The 21345-nt window shown below is 43.0% G+C and overlaps 8 protein-coding genes across 8 annotated transcripts; 2 read left to right on the top strand and 6 right to left on the bottom strand.

Annotated features, from left to right (window-relative positions):
• Positions 1–3: 3 nt before the first annotated feature.
• Positions 4–2368, bottom strand: Bckrs1. The gene is made up of 2 exons (XM_001555043.2): positions 2036–2368; positions 4–1981 (listed from the first exon to the last, which is right to left on the bottom strand). Exons 1-2 carry the CDS (start codon positions 2234–2236, stop codon positions 359–361), a joined length of 1824 nt encoding a protein of 607 aa, XP_001555093.1. The 5' UTR covers positions 2237–2368; the 3' UTR covers positions 4–358.
• Positions 2369–2957: 589 nt separating this feature from the next.
• BCIN_16g00440 (hypothetical protein) lies at positions 2958–6347 on the bottom strand. The gene is made up of 4 exons (XM_001546824.2): positions 6011–6347; positions 5652–5957; positions 5146–5589; positions 2958–5090 (listed from the first exon to the last, which is right to left on the bottom strand). Exons 1-4 carry the CDS (start codon positions 6122–6124, stop codon positions 3243–3245), a joined length of 2712 nt encoding a protein of 903 aa, XP_001546874.2. The 5' UTR covers positions 6125–6347; the 3' UTR covers positions 2958–3242.
• A 149-nt stretch (positions 6348–6496) lies between these two features.
• Bcswf1 lies at positions 6497–8155 on the top strand. The gene is made up of 3 exons (XM_024697803.1): positions 6497–6670; positions 6731–6884; positions 7099–8155. The coding sequence occupies exons 1-3, from the start codon at positions 6582–6584 to the stop codon at positions 8095–8097; spliced, it is 1242 nt and encodes a 413-aa protein (XP_024553619.1). The 5' UTR covers positions 6497–6581; the 3' UTR covers positions 8098–8155.
• On the bottom strand, positions 8116–11085 carry BCIN_16g00460 (hypothetical protein). The gene has a single exon (XM_001546827.2). It carries the CDS (start codon positions 10863–10865, stop codon positions 8394–8396), a length of 2472 nt encoding a protein of 823 aa, XP_001546877.1. The 5' UTR covers positions 10866–11085; the 3' UTR covers positions 8116–8393.
• A 1271-nt stretch (positions 11086–12356) lies between these two features.
• Positions 12357–15253, bottom strand: BCIN_16g00470 (hypothetical protein). Its single transcript, XM_001546828.2, has 8 exons — positions 14457–15253; positions 14280–14407; positions 13524–14232; positions 13398–13436; positions 13314–13347; positions 13009–13260; positions 12795–12929; positions 12357–12719 (listed from the first exon to the last, which is right to left on the bottom strand). Exons 1-8 carry the CDS (start codon positions 14934–14936, stop codon positions 12604–12606), a joined length of 1893 nt encoding a protein of 630 aa, XP_001546878.2. The 5' UTR covers positions 14937–15253; the 3' UTR covers positions 12357–12603.
• BCIN_16g00480 (hypothetical protein) lies at positions 14989–16678 on the bottom strand. Its single transcript, XM_001546829.2, has 2 exons — positions 16081–16678; positions 14989–15864 (listed from the first exon to the last, which is right to left on the bottom strand). The coding sequence occupies exons 1-2, from the start codon at positions 16367–16369 to the stop codon at positions 15143–15145; spliced, it is 1011 nt and encodes a 336-aa protein (XP_001546879.2). The 5' UTR covers positions 16370–16678; the 3' UTR covers positions 14989–15142.
• A 41-nt stretch (positions 16679–16719) lies between these two features.
• On the top strand, positions 16720–18945 carry Bccdc28. The gene is made up of 3 exons (XM_001546830.2): positions 16720–17335; positions 17437–18112; positions 18196–18945. The coding sequence occupies exons 1-3, from the start codon at positions 17299–17301 to the stop codon at positions 18482–18484; spliced, it is 1002 nt and encodes a 333-aa protein (XP_001546880.1). The 5' UTR covers positions 16720–17298; the 3' UTR covers positions 18485–18945.
• Positions 18946–18958: 13 nt separating this feature from the next.
• On the bottom strand, positions 18959–20229 carry Bcfmn1. The gene is made up of 2 exons (XM_001546831.2): positions 19825–20229; positions 18959–19721 (listed from the first exon to the last, which is right to left on the bottom strand). The coding sequence occupies exons 1-2, from the start codon at positions 19939–19941 to the stop codon at positions 19263–19265; spliced, it is 576 nt and encodes a 191-aa protein (XP_001546881.1). The 5' UTR covers positions 19942–20229; the 3' UTR covers positions 18959–19262.
• Between the last annotated feature and the right edge of the window lie 1116 nt (positions 20230–21345).

Below are 21345 nucleotides of genomic sequence, written 5' to 3' on the forward strand. Positions count from 1 at the left end.
GCATGTCTCTTCCACCACTCAAAGACAGAATCCCATTAATTTATTTCCCTCAGCCTTCATCGATTAGGGAAAGCAATCACACGCAAAAGATGGTTGAGTAATGAGAGGGTAGAAAGTAGAAAGTCAACTTTTTGCCAAGCAGTTTGTCCGTTCTGGAGCCTCGAGGATTGCCGCCATGAGGAAACCGGAAGGGAAAGGAAGTAGAAATGAGGGGTGCATGGCGAGACAGGACGACAGAACAGTGATTATGAACTGGCACTATGTGATGAGATTTATTTTATTTTCATTTCTGTAGTAAACTCTTATATCTAAAACAAATAGTACCAAGGCAATGTTCATACGTATATGAAACATTAATTTACTTGTGTGTAATTCCCTCTACAGGAATTCTGTCAGCACCTGCTTCCTCCACTACAGTGTGGATATTTACTTCCTCCTTCATGAATGGGAAGGTCAAGACCTCCTTGATACTGTAGTTATCGGTTAAGAACATGACCAGACGATCAATTCCCATACCCCAACCAGCTGTTGGTGGTAAACCGAACTCAAGTGCTCTGACAAAGTTCTCGTCGATCATTTGAGCTTCATCATCACCTTGATCCTTTTGTCTAGCTTGCTCTTCAAATCTGAGGCGTTGCTCGAATGGATCATTCAACTCGGTATATGCGTTAACAATCTCCTTCTTGCAAACGAATGCCTCGAAACGTTCACACAAACCAGGCTTGCTACGGTGGTTCTTAGCGAGTGGTGACATCATCTTTGGGTGCTCAGTGATGAAAGTTGGGTTAATGCAGGTTTCTTCGATGAATTCACCAACAAGCTTGTCAAGCATACGGGCGTTTGTAAGAGGAGGTGAGCATTCAACCTTCATCTTCTTGAGAACTCTCTTGAAGAATTCATTGGATTCGTCAGTGTGCAACTCATCCGCAGGTGGGAACTTCTCTCCGGTTGCTTCCTCGAGAGCTGGGATCATCTCAATACGCTTCCAAGGGGCAGCCCAGTTGACTTCATATTCTTCTCCGTGTTGAGTATGGAACTTAGTCGTTGTGCCTCCAGTGATGTGCTTGACAAGACCAGAGACCAATTCTTCGGTCATATCCATGGTATCATAAACATCGGCATATGCCATATAGAACTCACAGGTTGTGAACTCGGGGTTGTGTGTAAGATCGATACCTTCGTTACGGAATTGACGTCCCATCTCATAAACACGGTTCATACCACCAACGACAAGCATCTTAAGGTAAAGTTCTGGAGCAATACGCATAAACATGTCCATGTTGAGATCATTGTGGTGAGTCTTAAATGGCTTGGCTGTAGCACCTCCAGCAATTGAATTCATCATAGGAGTCTCCACTTCTTTGAAATCCCTCGAGTTAAAGTAATTGCGAATATATGCAGTCATGTCGGAACGAGTCATGAGAACCTTTCGGCTAGCGTCATTCATGATCAAATCGAGATATCTCTGGCGATGTCTCTTTTCGTTATCCTTGAATCCGTAGTACTCATCTGGAAGTTGTTGCACACAAGGGGTGAGTAAAATGATCTCTGTCGCAAAGATCGAAAGTTCTCCCTCTTCTCCCTTCTCAATCTTGTTCTTTGGCGCAGTTCGTCCTGGGTATCCAACAATACCAATAACATCACCACGACGTAAAGGCTCATGCTGACTCTCAAACGCCGGGGCTCCTTCTCTAGACTCCTGGAGTTGGCACATAACTTGAATCTTGGTATCCTCAGACTTGACATCGTAGAAGACAAGCTTGTTTCCCGAAGCACGCTTGTTGTAGATTCTGGCTCCTAAGCGGATCTCCACGTCTTTCTTGTGTTCTCCTGACTTCAAATGACCGAAATCCTTGGCGAAGTTCTGCAAGTTGTAGTTCTGGTGAAATTTGTGTACGTATGGGTCGGGGGAGTTGGCTTCTTGCTTTTGGTATGCTGCTTGCATCTTCTTGATTTGTCGCGAACGAATCTCGAAGTATTGCTATGAATCAATTGTCAGTCAATATTTAAAGTCGAAACTCCGAGAGATAAATACTCTTGGATCCAAATCCTTCTCCTCGGCTTCAGCATTGCTCTTCTTGGCCGCGGCTGGTCTTGCTGGAAGAGCGGCAGCTTTCTTTGCTTTCTCTTCTTCCTTTTGTCTCTGCTTCTGTCTCTTCTTCAATTCGGTCTTGGAGACCATCTCTCCAGTGACCTCATCGAGTAGCTTAGCTACGCTTTCCGTTGGTGCCGACATGATTGCGGTTTATACAATTGTGTTGTGAATGAACAAAACAATGGTAAAAAGGTGAGGGGAGGTCGTCGATTTATTTACAAAAATTATGGTGGGATGAGTTTGGCGGGGTTGAGTCACTTGTTAGTGTGACTCGCTAGCGTGTGGACATGACTCTAATTTATAGCAGCGGGATCAACCAGAGACTAAAGTGGCATTAGATAACAATAAATCAATCGGTGCGTCGGGTCAATACAGCTAATCTAAGTTACTTGATAAGTAAGCGTTATAGCGGCACCGTGGCCAATGGCTACGGCGGCTCTAGATAATACCTACAGTCTGGAATAAGATCGTAAATCAAATTATTTATCCACGCCTTGATGTAAATATAACAAGGGAAACATCAGTATCAGAATCCAGCCCCCTTTTCAAAATTTCACTATTAATCAGATAATCATTATTTGAAGGCTAACTCTGCAAAAACTATTTTTCTGGCTTTAAATTGACCAGCTATATCAATTTCACTATATTTAGACCACTTTTTGCCGTTGTAAAGTGTTGATGTAGTCGTGGTACTTCAATTTTGGTGAGCTTGGCTACTGCATTCTATATCTCTCCCCTCGAGGAGAAATGAAGCTCGCCTTCCCTCTTTCATTCTTATATCTATCATAAAACATACTGTTCTGTTGTTACAAGAACAGGCACCCAGTGTTCTTTTACTCTTTTGATATCACGTCTCCATTTATGGATAAATGTAAATATGTCAATGAGATTACCCAAAAGATATTTACAGTAAAAGCTAGCCATTCGCCTGATTCCATGGGTATCACGCGCTGATTGAATGAACCATATTCCCAAATCAAAAAAGGACCCATTCGTAAGACAAATCACATCTCATTCTTACCCTTCGCATTACATACAACGCCTCTGCGTCATATGTCCTATACCTCGGACCACAAGTGCCATTATATCTTCCCTGTCGCCAACTGTCAACACACCCGTCCACTTCCTGAAATCTACTCATCTCCACTCATTGATCAATCTCACTGAGATTACGCAAGAACTTAATCCTCGCATTAACTCTCCCATCACCATGTTTCCCCCTAATTCTCTCATACTCTTTTCCTTTCCTCTTCTTTAACGCATTATCGTCTCTCAGAGTCCAGACTCCTGCTAAATCGTCCGGTATCCCGCGTCCCATTTGCAACTGGTTCATAACTGGACTTGCAGTATCAAAGTCATAGGTTGATGCTATTAAAGCTTTGTAGATAATATCTTCGGAATAGCCAAGGTCAATATATTTAGCGAACTCAATTTCAACGGCGTCTGGTGAATCTGCTTCTGCTTCCGACTTGGAAGAAGAATCCCGAGATAAATCAATGATGGAACCTGGGGTCCCTTTCCTCGGGACTGGATTTGAAGATGCTATTGGGGCTTGATTATCAATGTCTGGGTAATGAAAGTCTTGTGTCTCTGGCTCAATGAGTTTTTTTGCTGGAGCTCTCCGGATTAAACTTGGTGATTTCTTTTGCTGAGTACGAAATATTCTTTCTCGAGTTTCAAGATCTCTACTATCCTCACCGCTACTACCATCATCACCCTCATTAACTTGGTATTTGAGTGGCGACGTATGACGAGATGGTTTTGTAGCATTAAAAATATGTTCTGGGGTCGATGGAATCTCTACCTCTCTACCTTTACCCTTATCAGTCCTAACACGTTTAGCTTTACGCTTAGGGTTGATTGCCGAAGATTCGCTATGGTTGGACAATCCATCAGAGTCAATCGCGCGCTTCTTAGTGGACATGGTTGAGAATTGCTTAGAATTTTTCAATGGTGGTAGTTCTACAACTTCGTCGTCATCCTCTACATCCCTTTCATGGCCAGTGGGTCGTTGGACACTGCGTATAATTGAATCAGCAAACTGAGAAGCTATCGAAGTATCATCTGGCGAGGCCGCGAACATAAGGATACTCCGCGGGTCATTCTCTTCTTCGGTTACGACTTTTTCAAATTCGGATAGAATTTCGTCATAACAGCTCTTCAAATCTTGCGCAGCCTCGGAACGGTTGGCAATAGGGAAGCTTAATTTATCAGCCACCTCTTGCCATTGACTTTCGGCGTTTATCTTTTCAAAGCCTCCAAATACCATGACGATTTGCCAAAGTCTGAAGAGGGAAATTTGTTTTCCACGAATTCTGGGATTAAAGATTGGTTCTTCTTCATCCTCCTCACAGAATTGTTTTAGGGTAAGCGTGAAGTAGTCCTCTTCGGTCGTCAGCGAATTCATAAAAGGCCTTTGTTCCAAATCAAATTCCACAGGTGCTGCCTCTGGTGTCTTTGGTTCTTGGTCGACTTTTGATTTAGCATTGCGAGAAGGTGTAGCAGAACTTCGAGCAGTGGCTTTTACTAAAGCTTCTTCAAACTGGGGCGGAGAATGCTTTGTTTTTGCGTTTACTTCTACTGGCGTGCTTAGTTTTGAATCGCTTATTGGTTTAACGTTGATAGAGGACGTCGCTGAGCTTTGGGTAGCAATTTCGGGTGAGTCTTTCTTCTGCTTGTAGGTAGAATGCTTTGTTCGTGTTGAGACTTCAGGTGTATTTAGTTTTGGATCAACTCTTGATTCTGTATTGTGAGATGTAGCGGAGCTTTTGGCAGTAGTTTTCACTAAGGTTCTCTCCGGAATTTTGGTAGAATGGTTCGTTTGCGTGACTTCTTTCGGACTTCTACCGCTCAGGGGACTAGAAACATGCCGAATAAGTGGAGCTGATATAGACTTGTCACTTGTCTCTGTCTTCTTTTCCCTCTTTTTCATCTCTCGAGGGCGAAAGTCTTCATGGAAATAATTTCGCCATTCTTGAGCAGGATGTCGCCCATGCTACATATCTTCGCATGAGCGGAGTTTCGTATAGATTAACAGGTGTCAAACTTACCGTCTTAGTCCACAACCCCCAAGCCTCAATTTCTTCAGATGAATCTACTTTGCAAATGGACTCAAACTCTTCTCGTAATAGATCATCATCCTCTTTTGTAAATATTCCTCCAATCACAGGCTCTTTTATCTCCACCTCGGAGGCTGAGGCCTCTGAGTTAATTGGTCGAGATGGTTGAGGCGGTGGTCGAGAGCTCGTGGGTTTTGGCGGAGCTGTTGAGGCAGGAACCGAGACTGTTCCACTCGACGCCGCAGACTGTGCGCGTTCATGAGAAACTCTTGTTGCAAGAGGCTTAGCCAGCCCCCCTTTAGCACGCTTCTTCGGTTCCCTATCGGGAGATGGTAAATTGTCATCGTGTTCATAAGGTAAATTCCCTGCTTCATAACTGGGCAGAAGGTGCCTCTTCCAACGGTCTAGCCAGGATTGATATGTATGATGAGGATACTGCAACAAGGATTAACTGAAGTTCAATGTAAACTATCTGAATATCAAGGAGGTATCCATACTTGTTCTGCTAATTCGATGTATAATTCATTACCCTTGATAAATCGTCCCAGACGCTCCCCTTCCAAGACCCATTGGGTCAAGATTCGATCATCCTCAGTTGTAAAACGTGTGCGTCTGGTTTTCGCGGGTTGTGCAGCTGCTCGTTCACCACATCGATATTCGTCCATATCTACCAATTTCCCAGCCCTGGCAGAATCTTCAATAAACTTCCATGAAATAGATCCTGGCGGCGCATCTTTTCGCATATGATCTGCGATTATATTTTCGGCATTCTTTTCGAGTTTTTCGACTTCACCCCCGTTTGACTGTCGCAATAATTAACATGTTTCTTTCTCTTCCATTTAAGAGACGCCCTTACTCGAATTAACTCAACCCATCTTGAGCGCGAAGGAACTCGCTGAAGAATAAAGAATTTCATTCCTTCAAAGAGGACTCCTCCGCCCCCTACACCATCATATACAACAGAAGCCATGGTTTTGGGCTTTGCGACTAAAGAGGGATCGCCGGTTGCAAGTCGTTTGAGGATAGTAAATTCGAGTGGGAGAGAAGATTTATGAGAGTAGATGTTTGAAAGAAGTCAATGCCTTCACGATATGCATTTGTTCTCATTGGTTGGCCCGATGCAAGCAAATTCTAGTGTAAAGGATTAGTTTGAGTCGCAAATTATGTGATGTTAACCTTTAACATCAACCTTCAACGCGCTCAGAAAGCCAACTCTCCGCGCGCGATCAGCTGATGACCCCTACAAAGAATGTCGGGCTTGGCAAAGATTACGTACCGAAGCAAAGGCCAACAACTATGAAACTCTCAATGCTCACGTAAACATCAATATCACGATTTTCTAGACTGTATTGATTGACTTATTTTCTTCTTTTTGACACTTCTTTTATCTTTATGAGAACGTAGAAATCGATAAAACTTGCTCTAAAATGGGCACTGTCCGGAATATTGCAATAGTTGTTCTAGTTATCTCTTTTTTCACATTCGTTGCTTTCTTTGGCAGGCTTCCAGCATTAAGGTACAAATCACATCACATCTGTTAATTCTCCTTATGTTTCACAAACTCACAACTTGACAGAGGTACACCAATAGGTAGTTTATATCGAGTACTATGTGTACACATTCCTCGTGGCTTTAGAGCAGCAGATGAGAGATTGACCAATGGTCGTCTCAGTACTTCGGTGGGAAGACTGGCGCATACATTATGGAATGATCGACATCCTGTTGTTATGGTAAGATTGGGTTTCTTTAAACTCGAGAGAGCATGGAGTCAAGTGACTCCTGTATCATTCATCGAGTGTCGTATACCTCCAAGCGATATGGATTGAATATATACAACCCATAGCGAAGGATTGGCAATACATGTCTTTCTTGTAGTTCGCGGTACGCTGTTTGCCTCTGGATCGCCGGAGTGAGGAGTCCTTGAGCATGCTAACTGATGTTAAGATCTTTTTCATTCTTCTACTCTCCGTAGCCGAGATTATGTTCCTGCCGGTAGCATGGTCATTTATGAGCACATCTCGCGAAATAAAGGCAATTGTTGCTGTGATATTACCATATGTCTTCCTCTATCTAGCTGCTTCGCGTGATCCAGGCTATATCACGCCATCAAATCACGTTCATCAAATGAGTATTTATCCTTATGACTATACAATTTTCCATCCTGGAAACCCTTGTCGATCATGTCATCTACTCAAACCTGCCAGATCCAAGCATTGCAGCGTTTGTAAGCATTGCATCGCAAAATTCGATCATCATTGTATCTTCATCAACAATTGTGTGGGTTACAACAACCACCATTGGTTTCTCCTCCTTCTTTTCACGACTGGGAATCTCACCACGTATGCTGTTTACATTGGAAACTCTATTCTTTCCACTTTCATTGCCGCCGTGTATCCAGACTGGTCTTTTCTAGGATTCGGTTTTACCTGGTCTCGTTACTTCTCAATCTGGGGACTGGCACTACAAGAACACACCCGAATTGGTTCCATAACTCTCTTATGTTTCCTCACCACCCCCTTGGTATATGGCCTTTTTTTCTTTCACATATATCTCATTTGGTGCGGCACCACCACCAATGAGAGTATGAAATGGTCCGACTGGAATATCGAGATGGCCGAGGGATATGTTTTCAAGCGCACGCTCTCCGAAAACCGAGAGAAAAATTTACGAATAGAGCCAGCATGGACACATTGGCCAGCAGAGAGTCAACAGATCGTTTTGCGTACAGCCGATGGACAAGATCCTGTTGGAGGAATTGGAGAAGGAGAATGGAAACGCGTCTGGGGTTTGGGGGATGTTGAGAATTTATACGATATTGGGTTTTTAGACAATCTAAAAGATGTGTTTGTTGGGCGGCAGGGTGTGTATGATATACCAGATAGAGAGGCCGGTGTGCCGTTAGAGACACCGAGAGGTAGAAGTTCCGAGCAGACGAGTGCATAGTATTTATGTAGATTGAGATGTACAATCATGAATTCCAATAATTCGTAATGCATAGTCATGTTTCTTACATTTCGCTTTATGATCTATCTAATCTACAGGCTTCACGTCTGTCTCCCTTCTTACGTTAGTTCTATTTCAACGCTCTACCTTGTTTAAAAGTACGCTAATTCTTTGACAGCAGCTTATTTGAAGCTTTCTGTTGAAAAACTCCATAGTCACTTCAAACATATCAGAAAATCCAAGCAGACCAACCCTTCTAGTCTCAAACAATCGAACATAAACCGCCTCCCCAAATTCTACTCAAGAACAAACATCTCCCCGTCCCATCCATACCGTCCTCTCAAATGTCTCCCCATGGCCCTCGCCTTGCGAAACGAAATTTTACCAGAAGGATGCGGTTCGTGAAACGCAACATTATCCTTAACTACCAACTTCATCGGATTAAACCGCCATACCGAAGCGTAGGCAATTTCGGCCGCAAAGCCTATAGACGTCATTGCGTAGACGAAATCCGTCCATCGAATTTCGCCGGGACGATCCTTGAGATATGGTTTCCAGAAGAGAGCTTCGAAGACCATGATTTCTCGGGCTTTGACTTTGAATGTTGGTTGAGGATTTAGAGTTGGAGTTGGAGTTGGAGCTACTGCTGCTGTTGCTATGGTCATTGCTGGACCGCGAGTTTTGGGCTTGAACTTTGGCTTTGGAGCAACGAATCTGGCATTATCTTCGGAGTCAAATTGTGGTATTAAAAATGCTTCGTCGCGACTACCTCTATCTTGGGTTTTAGTTTTTGGTACCTCTATTGGCTCGACCCATTCGGGTGTCCGTTCGAGCGGATGCACAGCGGTGTAGATATGCTTGACAGCCTGGGTCAATGTTTCACCAGTGTTTTTTTGGTAAAGCTCATCCATTTTCTGCCAAAACTCATCCAGATTATATTCAGCTTTTCTCATGCTCTCCGTATTCTGTTTGTTTCTTCGTTCATCCGCTGGGTAATGGAAACGTCCCCCGGCTGGCGATCCGAATTTAGCTAGGCCGATAGGGTCGAGATGGCGGTCCATACTGTAAAATAAGCCGAGCTGTTTACAATGCTCCTCATTAATCTGAGCTTGATTAATTGCCAGCTCATTATCAAAACCAACAGCCCATGGCAGATATATGTCCATTTCTTGATAAATCCGCGAGATGAGGTCAAGGTCAGAAAATATTCGCGTAACCAAAGCCGAAAATTTTGCTTTTTCGTTTGGATCACGTTCAACCCTACTTTGAATTTCATCTACTACAGTAGGTAGGGTCATGAAGAAGAGCTGCGACTCACTCCAGAGATTTTGGAGAAGCCACATCATCCCGTCCTGTGATTCTTTACTCTTAATTCGTATAGCTACAGAATCTGGCGCGGGTGGCTCGCGAACGTATTTTGAACGAAATGGTGGCGATGCAGGGACTGCCATCCTCAAATTTCTTGTTGGCACTTTCGCTATTTGGTTTAACGTATATCTCAACACCAACAATGCCCTCATGTATTCTGATGGTAATTTATTTTTTGGTTTAATTTCAGATTGATACTTCTCCTGAAGGAAGGCCAGGTGCTTAAGTTGTTGTGCGACGTTCTCCCACACGATTAAATCACTGTAAGCATTGAAGACAACTGTTTTAATAATACCTTCCCAATAAAGCGGAGTGTCAAGAGAAGGAGCCTGTTTTCCAAAGGCATCGAGTATTCTTTCCTGCGTATGTTCGCTCCAGTCTTCCAGAGCTTCAGCAAAACAGCCAGGATCTTCTCTCAAGTCTCGGATATAATCTTCAGCACAAATTTGTCTAGTCTCAACTATAACCTGGAGACAATGAAAATCGAGTTTTGAAGGTAGGCGATAGGGCGCTACCGCAGCTACGGCTGCAATGGTCAACCGGTCCGAGCCGCCTGTTAGTAAAGGAGGTTCTGGCTTGATCAATGCTTCGCTGATCAAGGAATCAGCATCAATGTCCTGGAGCAGTGCCTCGCAGCACTTTACCAGCAGATGTAGTAGTCTTTGTTGTACTTCCAAGATCAAAAGTCCCCATCCTGGTAAGTGTGCAAGGCCAGTGAACATGTCTATCCTAGCATCTTCATCTTCGTCGAAAGAAACAAGGCGGCCATAAGTTTCGACTGTTTCTCCCTCAAGCAATATAGAATGATCATCAAGACTAGTTGGTATAATTATAGCACCACTAACACGGCCGAGTCGCGTGGCTTTAAAATCCGTGTCTGCGAAGACATGAGGTGGATGTCGACCTCTGGAGTTGAGTAAAAGAAGGAAGTGATTCTCTTTAACCAAATCTTCTACGTTGAGATATGGCCATAGATAGGCTTCTCTGTACTTTGTGCCCTTTGTTTTTGGCTGACTCGACTCTTTAAATAATGCATTAAACTCTGGGCGATGAGTCGCAGACAGTCCTGGCCAGACTTTTAAAATAAGCCTAGATCGACCAGCTTTCGATTTCTTCCTCCATCTTTTTCGAATAAGAGCCTCATGCCTCTCCAATATCTGTCTTAGTCTATTATAATGAGACAACACTTCGGTAGATCGTTCTGTGGCTTCTTGTCGAACTTTTTCCGGGATAGTTGTAGGTAACAGCGCAGGCACATACACAACTTGAAAGCCTCCGGATGTACCTTGCATCGTTTGGTCATCTTCAAGGTCTAAAAGTGATTCTGAAGGTCTTGAAAGCCCGGGATCTGAGAAGTCTCCTCTCATAAGCCTTCTAACAATATTGTCCGTGGAAACCATCCTGTTTGCGTTTCGGGCGCTCAATGCGACAAAGCAATTCCACTCAAATAGATCTACTAGATTATTGAATGATTGGAAACACTCGGTTATCTTTTTCTGGTAATGATGTAAATAACATGAAATATGATGTGAATTCAAAAAGGTGTTCGAGGAAATCACATATACGCAACAGCTCTTTGGAAGAGGAAACTCCAAGCCCGCCAAAACAAACAAGAGTGTCAAAATGGTTCTTTCTTGAAAGAGAATCTAAATTCATTCAAATTCAAAGTTTCAAAATCATTTCTTAAGGAAATATCATGTATGAGAAACTTTCCCAAGAAAAAAACCTCCCCTTGTTTAAATTACAATATCAGTATTCGATTGAGGTACTGAATTTGGCAATCGCGAGAGTTGTAACCTGTAACCACAGAATTATATATATTCCCAATTCCGCTACCTACAACGAGCACAGTAACTCCTCCTTCTCAATGTTCGAATTGAGACTTTGATCATCAAATTCTATCCCAGGCTGAGATACTGGATGCTATGTAGTAGGTATTTGTATCTTTTCGCGGTCTAACGCAATAAATCCTCTCATTTTTCAATTCTATCACTCTCCTTTCTTCTTCCACTACAACGATTTTGAATATAATTTACAATCTCGACTCCCCTTCAACAAATCATCACATCCGAATTAGTGTAGGGGTTAACATAACTCGCTTTCATTGTCACCTGACATAGCACCGAGTAGCCCCGGGTTCGATTCCCGGATTCGGAAATATCTCTTTTGCTCTTCAATTTTTTTTCACCTACACAAACGGCAGCGTCATCCATCTCCTTTCACAACAATTTTTTGCACATCAATCTTCTTCACTTCTTACGGGGCGGGGGCTACATTTTGAAAAGGGTGGGGTTTGGAGGGGTAGAATTACATGGGATTTACATATATATTGTGGGGACGAGACGCAAGAAGCAAGGAAATCTACCGGTATCAAACATTCATTTTCTATCGAAAGTATATCGACGATGATGGATGGCAATTGATTCAGTCATGTGGCGACTAACTAACTATTATAGAGTAGCTACTTACCAATTATGTACGATGTAGTCGATTCCTTGTGCTTCACTCTGTACAGTCTTTGCAATTGCCATCCATCCATCCATCCATCCATCCATCCATCATCCATCCATCCATCATCCATCAATCAATCTCTCAATCTAATGCAAAAAGGGATCAAAACTTAAATAAAAAAGAGCAATCCACAAACTTACCTACCAATCGGCACATATCAAGCCACGATAAAGAATGATTTCTAGAGCTAGGTGGGCTAGGTAGATGTTAAATACATTTAGATCGACACTAGAAGGATGTAAAACTGGCTACTGCGAGTAGGTTTCTTGGCTTTGCTCTTTGACATAGACGTATTCGTAGCTTCTTTTTCTTTTTCTTTTTCTTATCTATTCTATGAGTCTTTCACCGGCCGAGGCACGCGAGCAGTCTCAAGATGATAATGGTTTCGATGCTAATCAATTTGTATTTCGCAAGCTATGCTAGCTACATGCAATCTTATTATACTATGTATGTTATGCTAAACTTGACCCAACTCCAAATTTAAAGATAAACAAAATCTATCTGGTATCCCTATAATAACCAATACCATACCTAAACTTTGCAATCATATCATATCAAACCATACCACATAAAATTCAAGTCCCAATGCAAGTCCCAAACTCCTTCCCTTTCGCTCCCTAGACCCTACTAATTCTTCAATGCATCTCCAAGCATCTCGGTAATAGCAATAACCTTTTCCTCTTGAAACCTTCTCCCCACAATCTGTACGCTCACATGCGCACCATCATAAACTTCCGGATCATCTGGTATTCGTTAGCATCTCTTTTTCAAACCTGCCAAGATCCAGATAACAACTCCAGATAACGAATCAAACATACAGCATTTCCAAACCTTTTCATCCTCTGCATTCAATGGTTTGTACCCTGTATCGAAAACATCCACATTCTTGTCCACCGTCGTAACTGGCAAGATAGCCGCACTATAATCGAGAAGATTGACAAATGTCGAATATGCTATCAAATATCAATTAGCTCAAGTTATTCATTGCATCCTCTCCATTCCGTAGAACAAAATAATACGAAAGAAGCATACCTATATAATCAAACTTCATCGTAAGATTTGCAGGCATAGGAGCCAACGGAGTTATAACCGCGTCGATAGCTCTGCCAGTACCAGTAAGTGAGGCAGTGCTGTTCCAATAGTCCATGTATTCTTTTTGGTATTCGCGTTTTTCGACATTCACGGCGGCGATGTCGAAACCGGTCATTTGAGGTTTGAGAATACTGTAGTGACCTTGAATTTGAGGGATCATGGGTTCACCAGACAGTGCTAGGGCTTCGTGAACTGGAGGTTGTGAGTTTGAAGATTTGAAAGATTGGAATTTTGGAGAGACAAACCATCTTTTCCGCCGTCAAAGGACCATGCTTTACTCTAATTGATTATTAGAAGGCATTTTTATGTAGATGAAGAAAGAAACTTACTCCTATCGCACATCCTCTTTGATGAGAAGGTGGTTCCCACTAAAGTTTTGTGGTTAGCAACTATGTATACAGAGGAGAGAATTGGTTTCTCATAATTCATGATATATGGATGTGTTTCCCACTCACTTCGATAACCTTATGTCCTAGTCTCTTGACAGTATTAACCACGATATCAATAGCTCTAGCAACAGGAGGCTGAGGAGCAACGCCTCTGTCGCATTTGAAGACTCCAAAAGCCAATTGACCACCGCCATTAGATTTGATAGCATCGAAAACCATTTGTTCCTGTTCATCACGCCATGGCATTTCACACACTAATGGATCATGTAGCCACGGTTGAGCACTAAGAATGCTCTTCATGACCAATTTCAAAGATCGAGCTGTTGTGGCAATTGGACCCACAACCGATAAAATAGTATTTTGTCCAGCCAAACTGTTGGCCATACCCTCATAAGGCATTCTACCTGCCGAAGGACGAATACCGTAAAGTCCGTTAAAAGCTGCTGGAATTCGAATGCTTCCTCCAATATCAGTACCAAATCCTACTGGACTACCTCTCAATCCTATCAACGCTCCTTCGCCTCCTGAACTTCCACCTGGTCCCAAGAGTCTGTTCTTTGGGTTCTCTGTCGTACCCATAATATTGTTGACAGTCTCGCCCGCCATGAGGGTTTGAGGAACGGTTGTTTTACAAAACATTATCGCACCAAGACTTCGTAATTCTTTAACCATCTCGCTCTCAAACACTCGCTCTTTCCCTGTACCTTTCTTCCCTTCAAAAGTTCCAATCCAGCCTACATAGCCCATAGTGGTTTCCACACCCTTGACATGAAACCTAAAGACTTGTGAGAAACCTACATCTATCATAAAGAGCGAACTTACTGGTCTTTCAAGCTGACTGGTAATCCATGTAGTGGACCAATTGGCTTTCTGTGTTCAGCAAAGTAATCATCCAGTCTTTGCGCTTCTGAAATAGCATCATCGAAAAATATTTCATGCAAACAATTGACCTAAATCAATATTAGAATCACTGTTCAGATTGAAAGTCAAGTTACTGACCAATTGATGCGCCAAAGCTGCCCGGTGACAGAAAGCTTCACAAACTTCCCGCGATTTCCATTCGCCATTGCTAGTTTTCTCTAAAATTCCCACAGCGTCCGTCTCAGTAATCTCAATCTCTCGAGCAGAAAGGAATTGCTGAATGTAATCGCCCGTTACATCTCTTTTTTCCTCGACCGAGGGTATCGAGTCCAAGCGCCATTTCTCGGGGATCAAACCATTGACCGATTCACGCTTATTCTTTGCGATGATTTGCCAGTCCGAGATGATTGGATCCGGATGAAGTTGCTGACTTCTCTCGAAATATTTCCCGTACCAATTCTTGATTTGAGATGCAGTGATCACAAGAGAATATAAAATATGTTTGTTCTGAATGTGCCACAATAGATCTGATTTCGCTGGTTGGGTCGCGGGCCAAGGGCTCATGATAGGCAAGGGCGACTGGCTATCTGCGTTGCCACCCATGACAATTTCTCCCATTGTTGTGTGGTCCATGAAAGAAAGATAATTGAAATTAATGTGACAGTACAAATGGGTGTCGAATTTTTATATTAAAATTTTGCTGGAACTGATAAGGAAATGTAGTAGTGTGTGGATTGTTATCAATGCATCGGGTAGACCGTAAATTAGTCGGAAACTATCACATGGCGGTTTAAGCATAAAGGGGCTAAGTTGAGATTGGCGAATCAACGGTCCGATTTTCGCTCTCGCACTTGTCGCACATTCAAATTGATTCTTTTATCTGTCATGAAATGTGGAAACTTTTTTATATCCAATTCGAGGTCTGCGAGATAATCTGGGCACGTACCAGGAATTATCTTTGGAACTCCATGCCAAGCAAATCGAGAGTCTTCCTGCATGTAGAGTACATCGCCAGACCTGAGACGGAGAACTAAATGGTCGTTCTCGGATTTGGGGTTGTCCAAGGCGATCATGAAGATACAATCACATCCAAGACTGATGCTAACAAGGCCACGATCAACACTTTCTGCACCATCCCGATGTAATTGTAAAGTGTCTTTTGGAGAATAAAAGTTGACAATGGCTGCTTGCGGTTCCATGTCAGGGAAAAGTCCTTCAACAAGATTCGCAATGTCACTTGGAAATTTTGGTGGCTCCCCTTCCGGATACACTTTGTTTGTCCAGTCATATTGCCCTCCAAGAGTGATCCAGCGCAACTTTTTCGTCATTACTTCCAAGTAATTTAGTGCTTTTGGGTGTACTGTGGGATCCTTTGGCTTGGCAACGATTGATTCCCTAGAAGCAATTTCACAAGGTGGAAATTCGACATCGTAATGGGCATGTAAATTGGTCATGTGCTTTGGTTCAACAAGATCACGGTGTACTATACGCCGGATCAACTCTTTCTGAACCTCTGGGGGAATGAGAGATGGAAAAACCATGAGACCTAGATCATGATTAGAAGTTGTTTCATCGAAGGGTATTGGGAAGTTCAGGGGAAATAATATAGAAAGAAACACGGGCTGGTCTTTTGGATATTATGATTTTTGAGGTGCAAAGAAATGTGAGTATTTTAGTCTCTTAACCAAATAGAATCTTTTGGATGGACTGGGTTTTTTATCATTTGCATGAGTATTGGAAGAATGAAATGCTGTGATCCTACCAGGTATAGTCCCAGAACCATACGATGAACCTTCTAGTTGTGATCTAGACAAAGGTAACTCGTGATTCAGTGATCCGGTCGAGCATCTCTTTTGAGAGGTGTTTAGAGGTGCGGCACTCATAAAATCTTGAAAAGCTGTGTTGCGCGCCTCTATTGGTAGGGTTTCTAGATTGATCATTCCAGTGATAGAAGGAGAATCTTCTGTTGCGGTATAAGTAGTCTGTTTACAAAGCTTGAATGCTTCTTTCAAATGCCGGGGAGCACTTTGATGAAGCTCCTTTTGCTCCATCTTGGCTGTCGGTGTTGCGGTTTGACCTGGAAGGGTATTCCCCATCCTCGCGGTTGTTGATAGCATGTCGACGAAGGAAAGTATTCTCCCTGTTGATCAATTTGATGAGATGTTTGACGAGTAGCACAAGAATTGTGAAGTTGTCTCGCGAAGTGTTCCAATCAACAGTTGGGATCTGACTCAAGCCTCCAACGAACGCAAAGTCACCGTCTACTGGGTAGTAACGTTCTTAGGTAGGTAGTTGACCGGATCGTGCCTGACCTGCAGAAAAATGACAGAGTAGAGATAGAGCTAGTGCCGACAAGGATCATGTCTAGATTTTTACATTTTTGTATTCTGATATGTTTTTTGACTTTTCGGCATTACTTATTGGATCCTAGTGCAGTATATCCGACCTCGCGTCAAAAACGCGCCCGCTTATTCCGCCTGGCCCTGGGTTACGATTTGTTTAATGTTTTGTTTTGGTTGTTTGGTTGCTTGATTGTTTGATTATTCTCTTGTTTACTCCTGAGCTTGAGCACGAATAACAAACCGACAATACTAACAATACTATAAACGACACCGCACGAATCCCTCTCCCTCTTTCTCTTCAATCCACTTCACTTCTAGACTCCAATTCGAGTACAAATCCGAGTATCACGAGTAATACGACACGGAAGACTCTACGGCAACTTAGTACAACAACAATCCTTCATCGCAACCATCTTCTTATAGCTAATTCGTCACTCTTCCTCTCATTTACGAATCCTTCCAATCTTTGCACAGGTCCATCTTCTTTCAAATTAGATGCTGTTGTTACCATAAACCAAGGACCAATTACCATCCAAAACTGCCCCTCCTTCACCGCCCCACTTCAACGGACAAAAGCAGATTTATTTAAACTTGACCTCGACGTTCCTTAAACATTTCAACGTCAAGTATATTCGACAATGGAGAACTATCAGAAGCTGGAAAAGATCGGAGAGGGTACGTTTATGCGCGAAAGCTCCTGGCCAAAAGAACCATCTCACAGAGTCTTTTGTTCGCTGAGTATCAAGGAATTTTATACTAACGTTGTTCACGCGCAGGTACTTACGGTGTTGTTTACAAAGCCAAGGATCTTTCCCATCCAGGACGTATCGTTGCCCTTAAGAAGATTCGACTCGAAGCAGAAGATGAAGGAGTTCCTAGTACCGCCATTAGAGAAATTTCTCTCCTCAAGGAGATGAATGATCCAAATATTGTCCGACTTCTCAATATTGTTCACGCAGACGGTCATAAACTATACCTCGTCATGGAGTTCCTCGACCTGGATCTTAAGAAATATATGGAATCACTTCCAGTTGCCGATGGTGGTAGAGGTAGAGCTTTACCGGAAGGATCTGGTCCGGATTTGGGTAGAATGGGTATGGGCGATGCTATGATTAAGAAGTTCATGAGTCAATTGTGCGAAGGCATTCGATATTGTCACGCACATCGAGTTCTTCACCGAGATTTGAAGCCACAGAATTTACTCATTGATCGGGAAGGTAACCTCAAGCTTGCAGATTTTGGTCTTGCTCGTGCTTTTGGTGTCCCTCTTCGAACATATACCCACGAAGTTGTTACCTTATGGTACCGTGCTCCTGAAATTCTCCTTGGAGGTCGACAATACTCTACTGGTGTTGATATGTGGTCTGTTGGATGTATTTTCGCGGAGATGTGTACCAGAAAGCCATTGTTTCCAGGTGACTCTGAAATTGACGAGATCTTCAAGATCTTCAAGTAAGACTCACCATTTCAGACCATCCCAATTCACTTCAATGTAATTTATGCCTATACCCTGAATTTAGCTAACATATCAACAGACTTCTAGGTACACCTAACGATCAAGAATGGCCCGGTGTCAGTGACAAAACTTGTTTCCCCGACTTTAAACCATCTTTCCCCAAATGGCAACGCGACATGAGCCAACCTCTTTGTACGAATCTTGACGAAAACGGATTGGATCTCCTCGAATTGATGCTTGTCTATGATCCAGCTGGACGTATTTCTGCCAAGCAAGCATGTACACACCCATATTTTGAGGACGGAAGCGCGGCATACTCCGGACGAGGCGCAAGCACTACGTATAAAACTACAAACGGATACCACTGAGGACTGAAGCATACCAATAATTGCATACATTGGATGGTTATGAGTTTGCGATAAGATGAGCTGAGACGATTTATGATATTAAAAACCACGGGAGTGAAGGACACTAAACGGAAGGAAAGAATGGTTGGGGCGGACGAGGAAAAATGAATGAATAGAGCTTACAGCTATACATCAACTAGCCATGAGCTTCAGGATAAGAATTGCATGCACGGAGGGGGTTTTATTATGAATGGGGTGGATGGGATACACTGTTATGGCTGATAAGCTACATTTCATTTTCTTTTCCCTTTAATTTATTCCACGTTACTACCCTATGTTTTCTGCGCCTTTTTGTCTTTTTTTATACCTACACTTTTGCAAGTCGTGATAGGCAGACAGGCAATTAATGGATGGCGTCTCTCTAGCATGCCTACAATCCATTTTTTATGCTTGTAGTTGTATTCAAAGAACAAAAATATACACCTTCTTCAGATTTGGGTTTGAGGATGTGTGACTGAGATGTGATTGATCTTTTTAAGTGTGCATTGCGATATTGCTGCAATATTTGCGTATACCTTTTCTAGTCGTAAATGATATCCATCTATTTATTTGACCATCTAGAGTTCCCACCCAAACGCCTCCGCTTATTTCACTACCAACTCTCATCTTCACTTCTATTTCGCTACATCTTTTTCCCTCTTCTTTCCTTTCCTCCCCATCCCCTTTCCTTTCCTTGCCTTTCGCATCCCAAATCATCTATTTTTCATCGTCTCTCCAGCCTTTAATTTCCACCTCCCCTCTATTCACTCTTCCCCCCCGCCAACCACGCATCGCTCTTCTCCACCCCCCAATTCTCCCTCGCCAAACTCGCCCTCGCAACCTCAATATCCGTCTCGATATCCCTCACCAAAGACTCCTTGTCCACATAATCCAGCTCGGGTCGAATATAGCCCAGAATCTCAACGCGCATGTGGCTGCCGTAGAAATCTTGGGAGAATTTGTGGAGTAGGTGGACTTCGGCTGAGCGTACCGTGTTGCGGTAGAACGGGTTGTAGCCAATGGACATTACCATAGGGTAGAGGCGGGTGGTGGGGGAAGAGGAAGAGGAAGAGGGGGAGGGGGAGGAGGAGGAGGGCGTTTGGAGTTCGGGGTGAGAGGCCGGAAGGTCCAGTGCGGCGTGTCCGAAGTATACGCCGGAGGGGGCGGTGTCGATCCAGGGGACGTTTGTTACGGGGATGTTGGCGGTGGGGATTCCGAGCTGAGGGGTTGTTAGGTTTGGGATGGTGGATGGAGATGGAGAGGAAGAGAGGGGGGATGGAAGAGGAAGGAAAGGAAAGGAAAGGGAAAACACAATAACTTACTTCTTTAGATCCGCGCCCAAATCCCGAAACCACTTCCCCTTCCATTCGCAAAGGATAAGGAGATTCGGGACCGCTTTCCGACCCGACAATTGAAGGGCGGGGTTCTTTAGTCGCCATGGTAGATAGAAGTGAAGGTAGAAGTGCAGATGCGAGAAATGCGCTTTGGATTGGATGGGATTGCTGGGTAGAGAAGGTATATGTGTGGTTAATGAGTGATGTGATGTGATGTGATGTTTATGAATGTAGATTGGACTGGAGATTGATTCATTGATTGATAATTGATTATAATTTCATAGCTAGCTAGCTATTAGTACTAGTACTAGTACTAGTACTAGTACTGGACTGGTACTCGATGGCGAATGGTGGGGTGAAATGGAAAGATGTACTAAGCAAGGCTGCGCTACCTACCTCGAGCCTATCTACACAGAATTATTATCTTATCTCGTTGCTTGCTTGCGAGGTGGGGGGTCGTACGGCTGGTGGTACGCCTTGTGTGTCTATGTCTGTGTCTGTCTTATGGAACTTTGATTTTAGTAAGTAGAGTAGAGTGGCTGGAGTGGTAGAGTAGAGTAAAGGAAAGGAAACGAAAGGAAAGGGAAGTAAAACAAATCCATCAAAACCAATCCTGTTCGACATTATTAATAAATATATATACCTACCATGTACCTACCTACTTATCTACCTACCTACATATCAGTAATTCAGAAAACTCACAAATATAAACATCTAAAACATCTAAAACCTCTAAAACAATGACGCTCCGCTGGCTCTCCGAGGGCCACTGCCGTGGAGGCTTTTTCGCTTCGCTCTACTTGTACGATACGATACAATAGGTTGTGTGTATATTATTAATATACCGGTCGGTGGTCCATAAACTCTAGACTCTAGATTCTAGATGCATATGTGAAAATTCCGAAGCGGTCTAAATCGTGTACTACTTATCATCTCGATACCTATTGTAGTATCGTACGGAAAAGCTTAATCTTAATCTAAGGAAAGTTTGTCTTTGACACTTCCGCCTTGTGTCTGTCTGGTTGGGTTGTGCAATACAAGAAAGATATGATAGGGACGGTACATGTGGAAGTAGGAAATCCTATGGGAGTGGGAGGTTTAGCTGAGGATAAGTTGAGTAATAGGTATAAGTATGAAAGTAGATACTAAGTACAAATAGGAATAGGAATAGGAATATAAACACAACCCTACAAAAGTAGTCTTGCAAAAAGCAAACAAGCCTCTCATTCTCCATGTGCTACCAGAAATCGAAAGTCTCCTTCCTTTCCACGTGGCAACGGCTATTGACAGTACCTTTGTACCTTTCTTCGACCCGTTTGTACACAGATACGATGCTTCATGGTATCCCTTTGTATCCATCCGCAAGGTACAGATATTTATGTGTATCTGAATCTGAATACCATATTTTCTTATCTTCGTGCCTTTGCATTAATAAGTGTCTCCTGCCTAGATACCTCTCCCCGCGCAACGGTGGCAGGAGTGAAATATCGATTAGATCCAGCAAGCGAT

Source organism: Botrytis cinerea, chromosome 16 (genome assembly GCF_000143535.2).
Source record: "Botrytis cinerea B05.10 chromosome 16, complete sequence".
NCBI lineage: Eukaryota > Fungi > Ascomycota > Leotiomycetes > Helotiales > Sclerotiniaceae > Botrytis > Botrytis cinerea.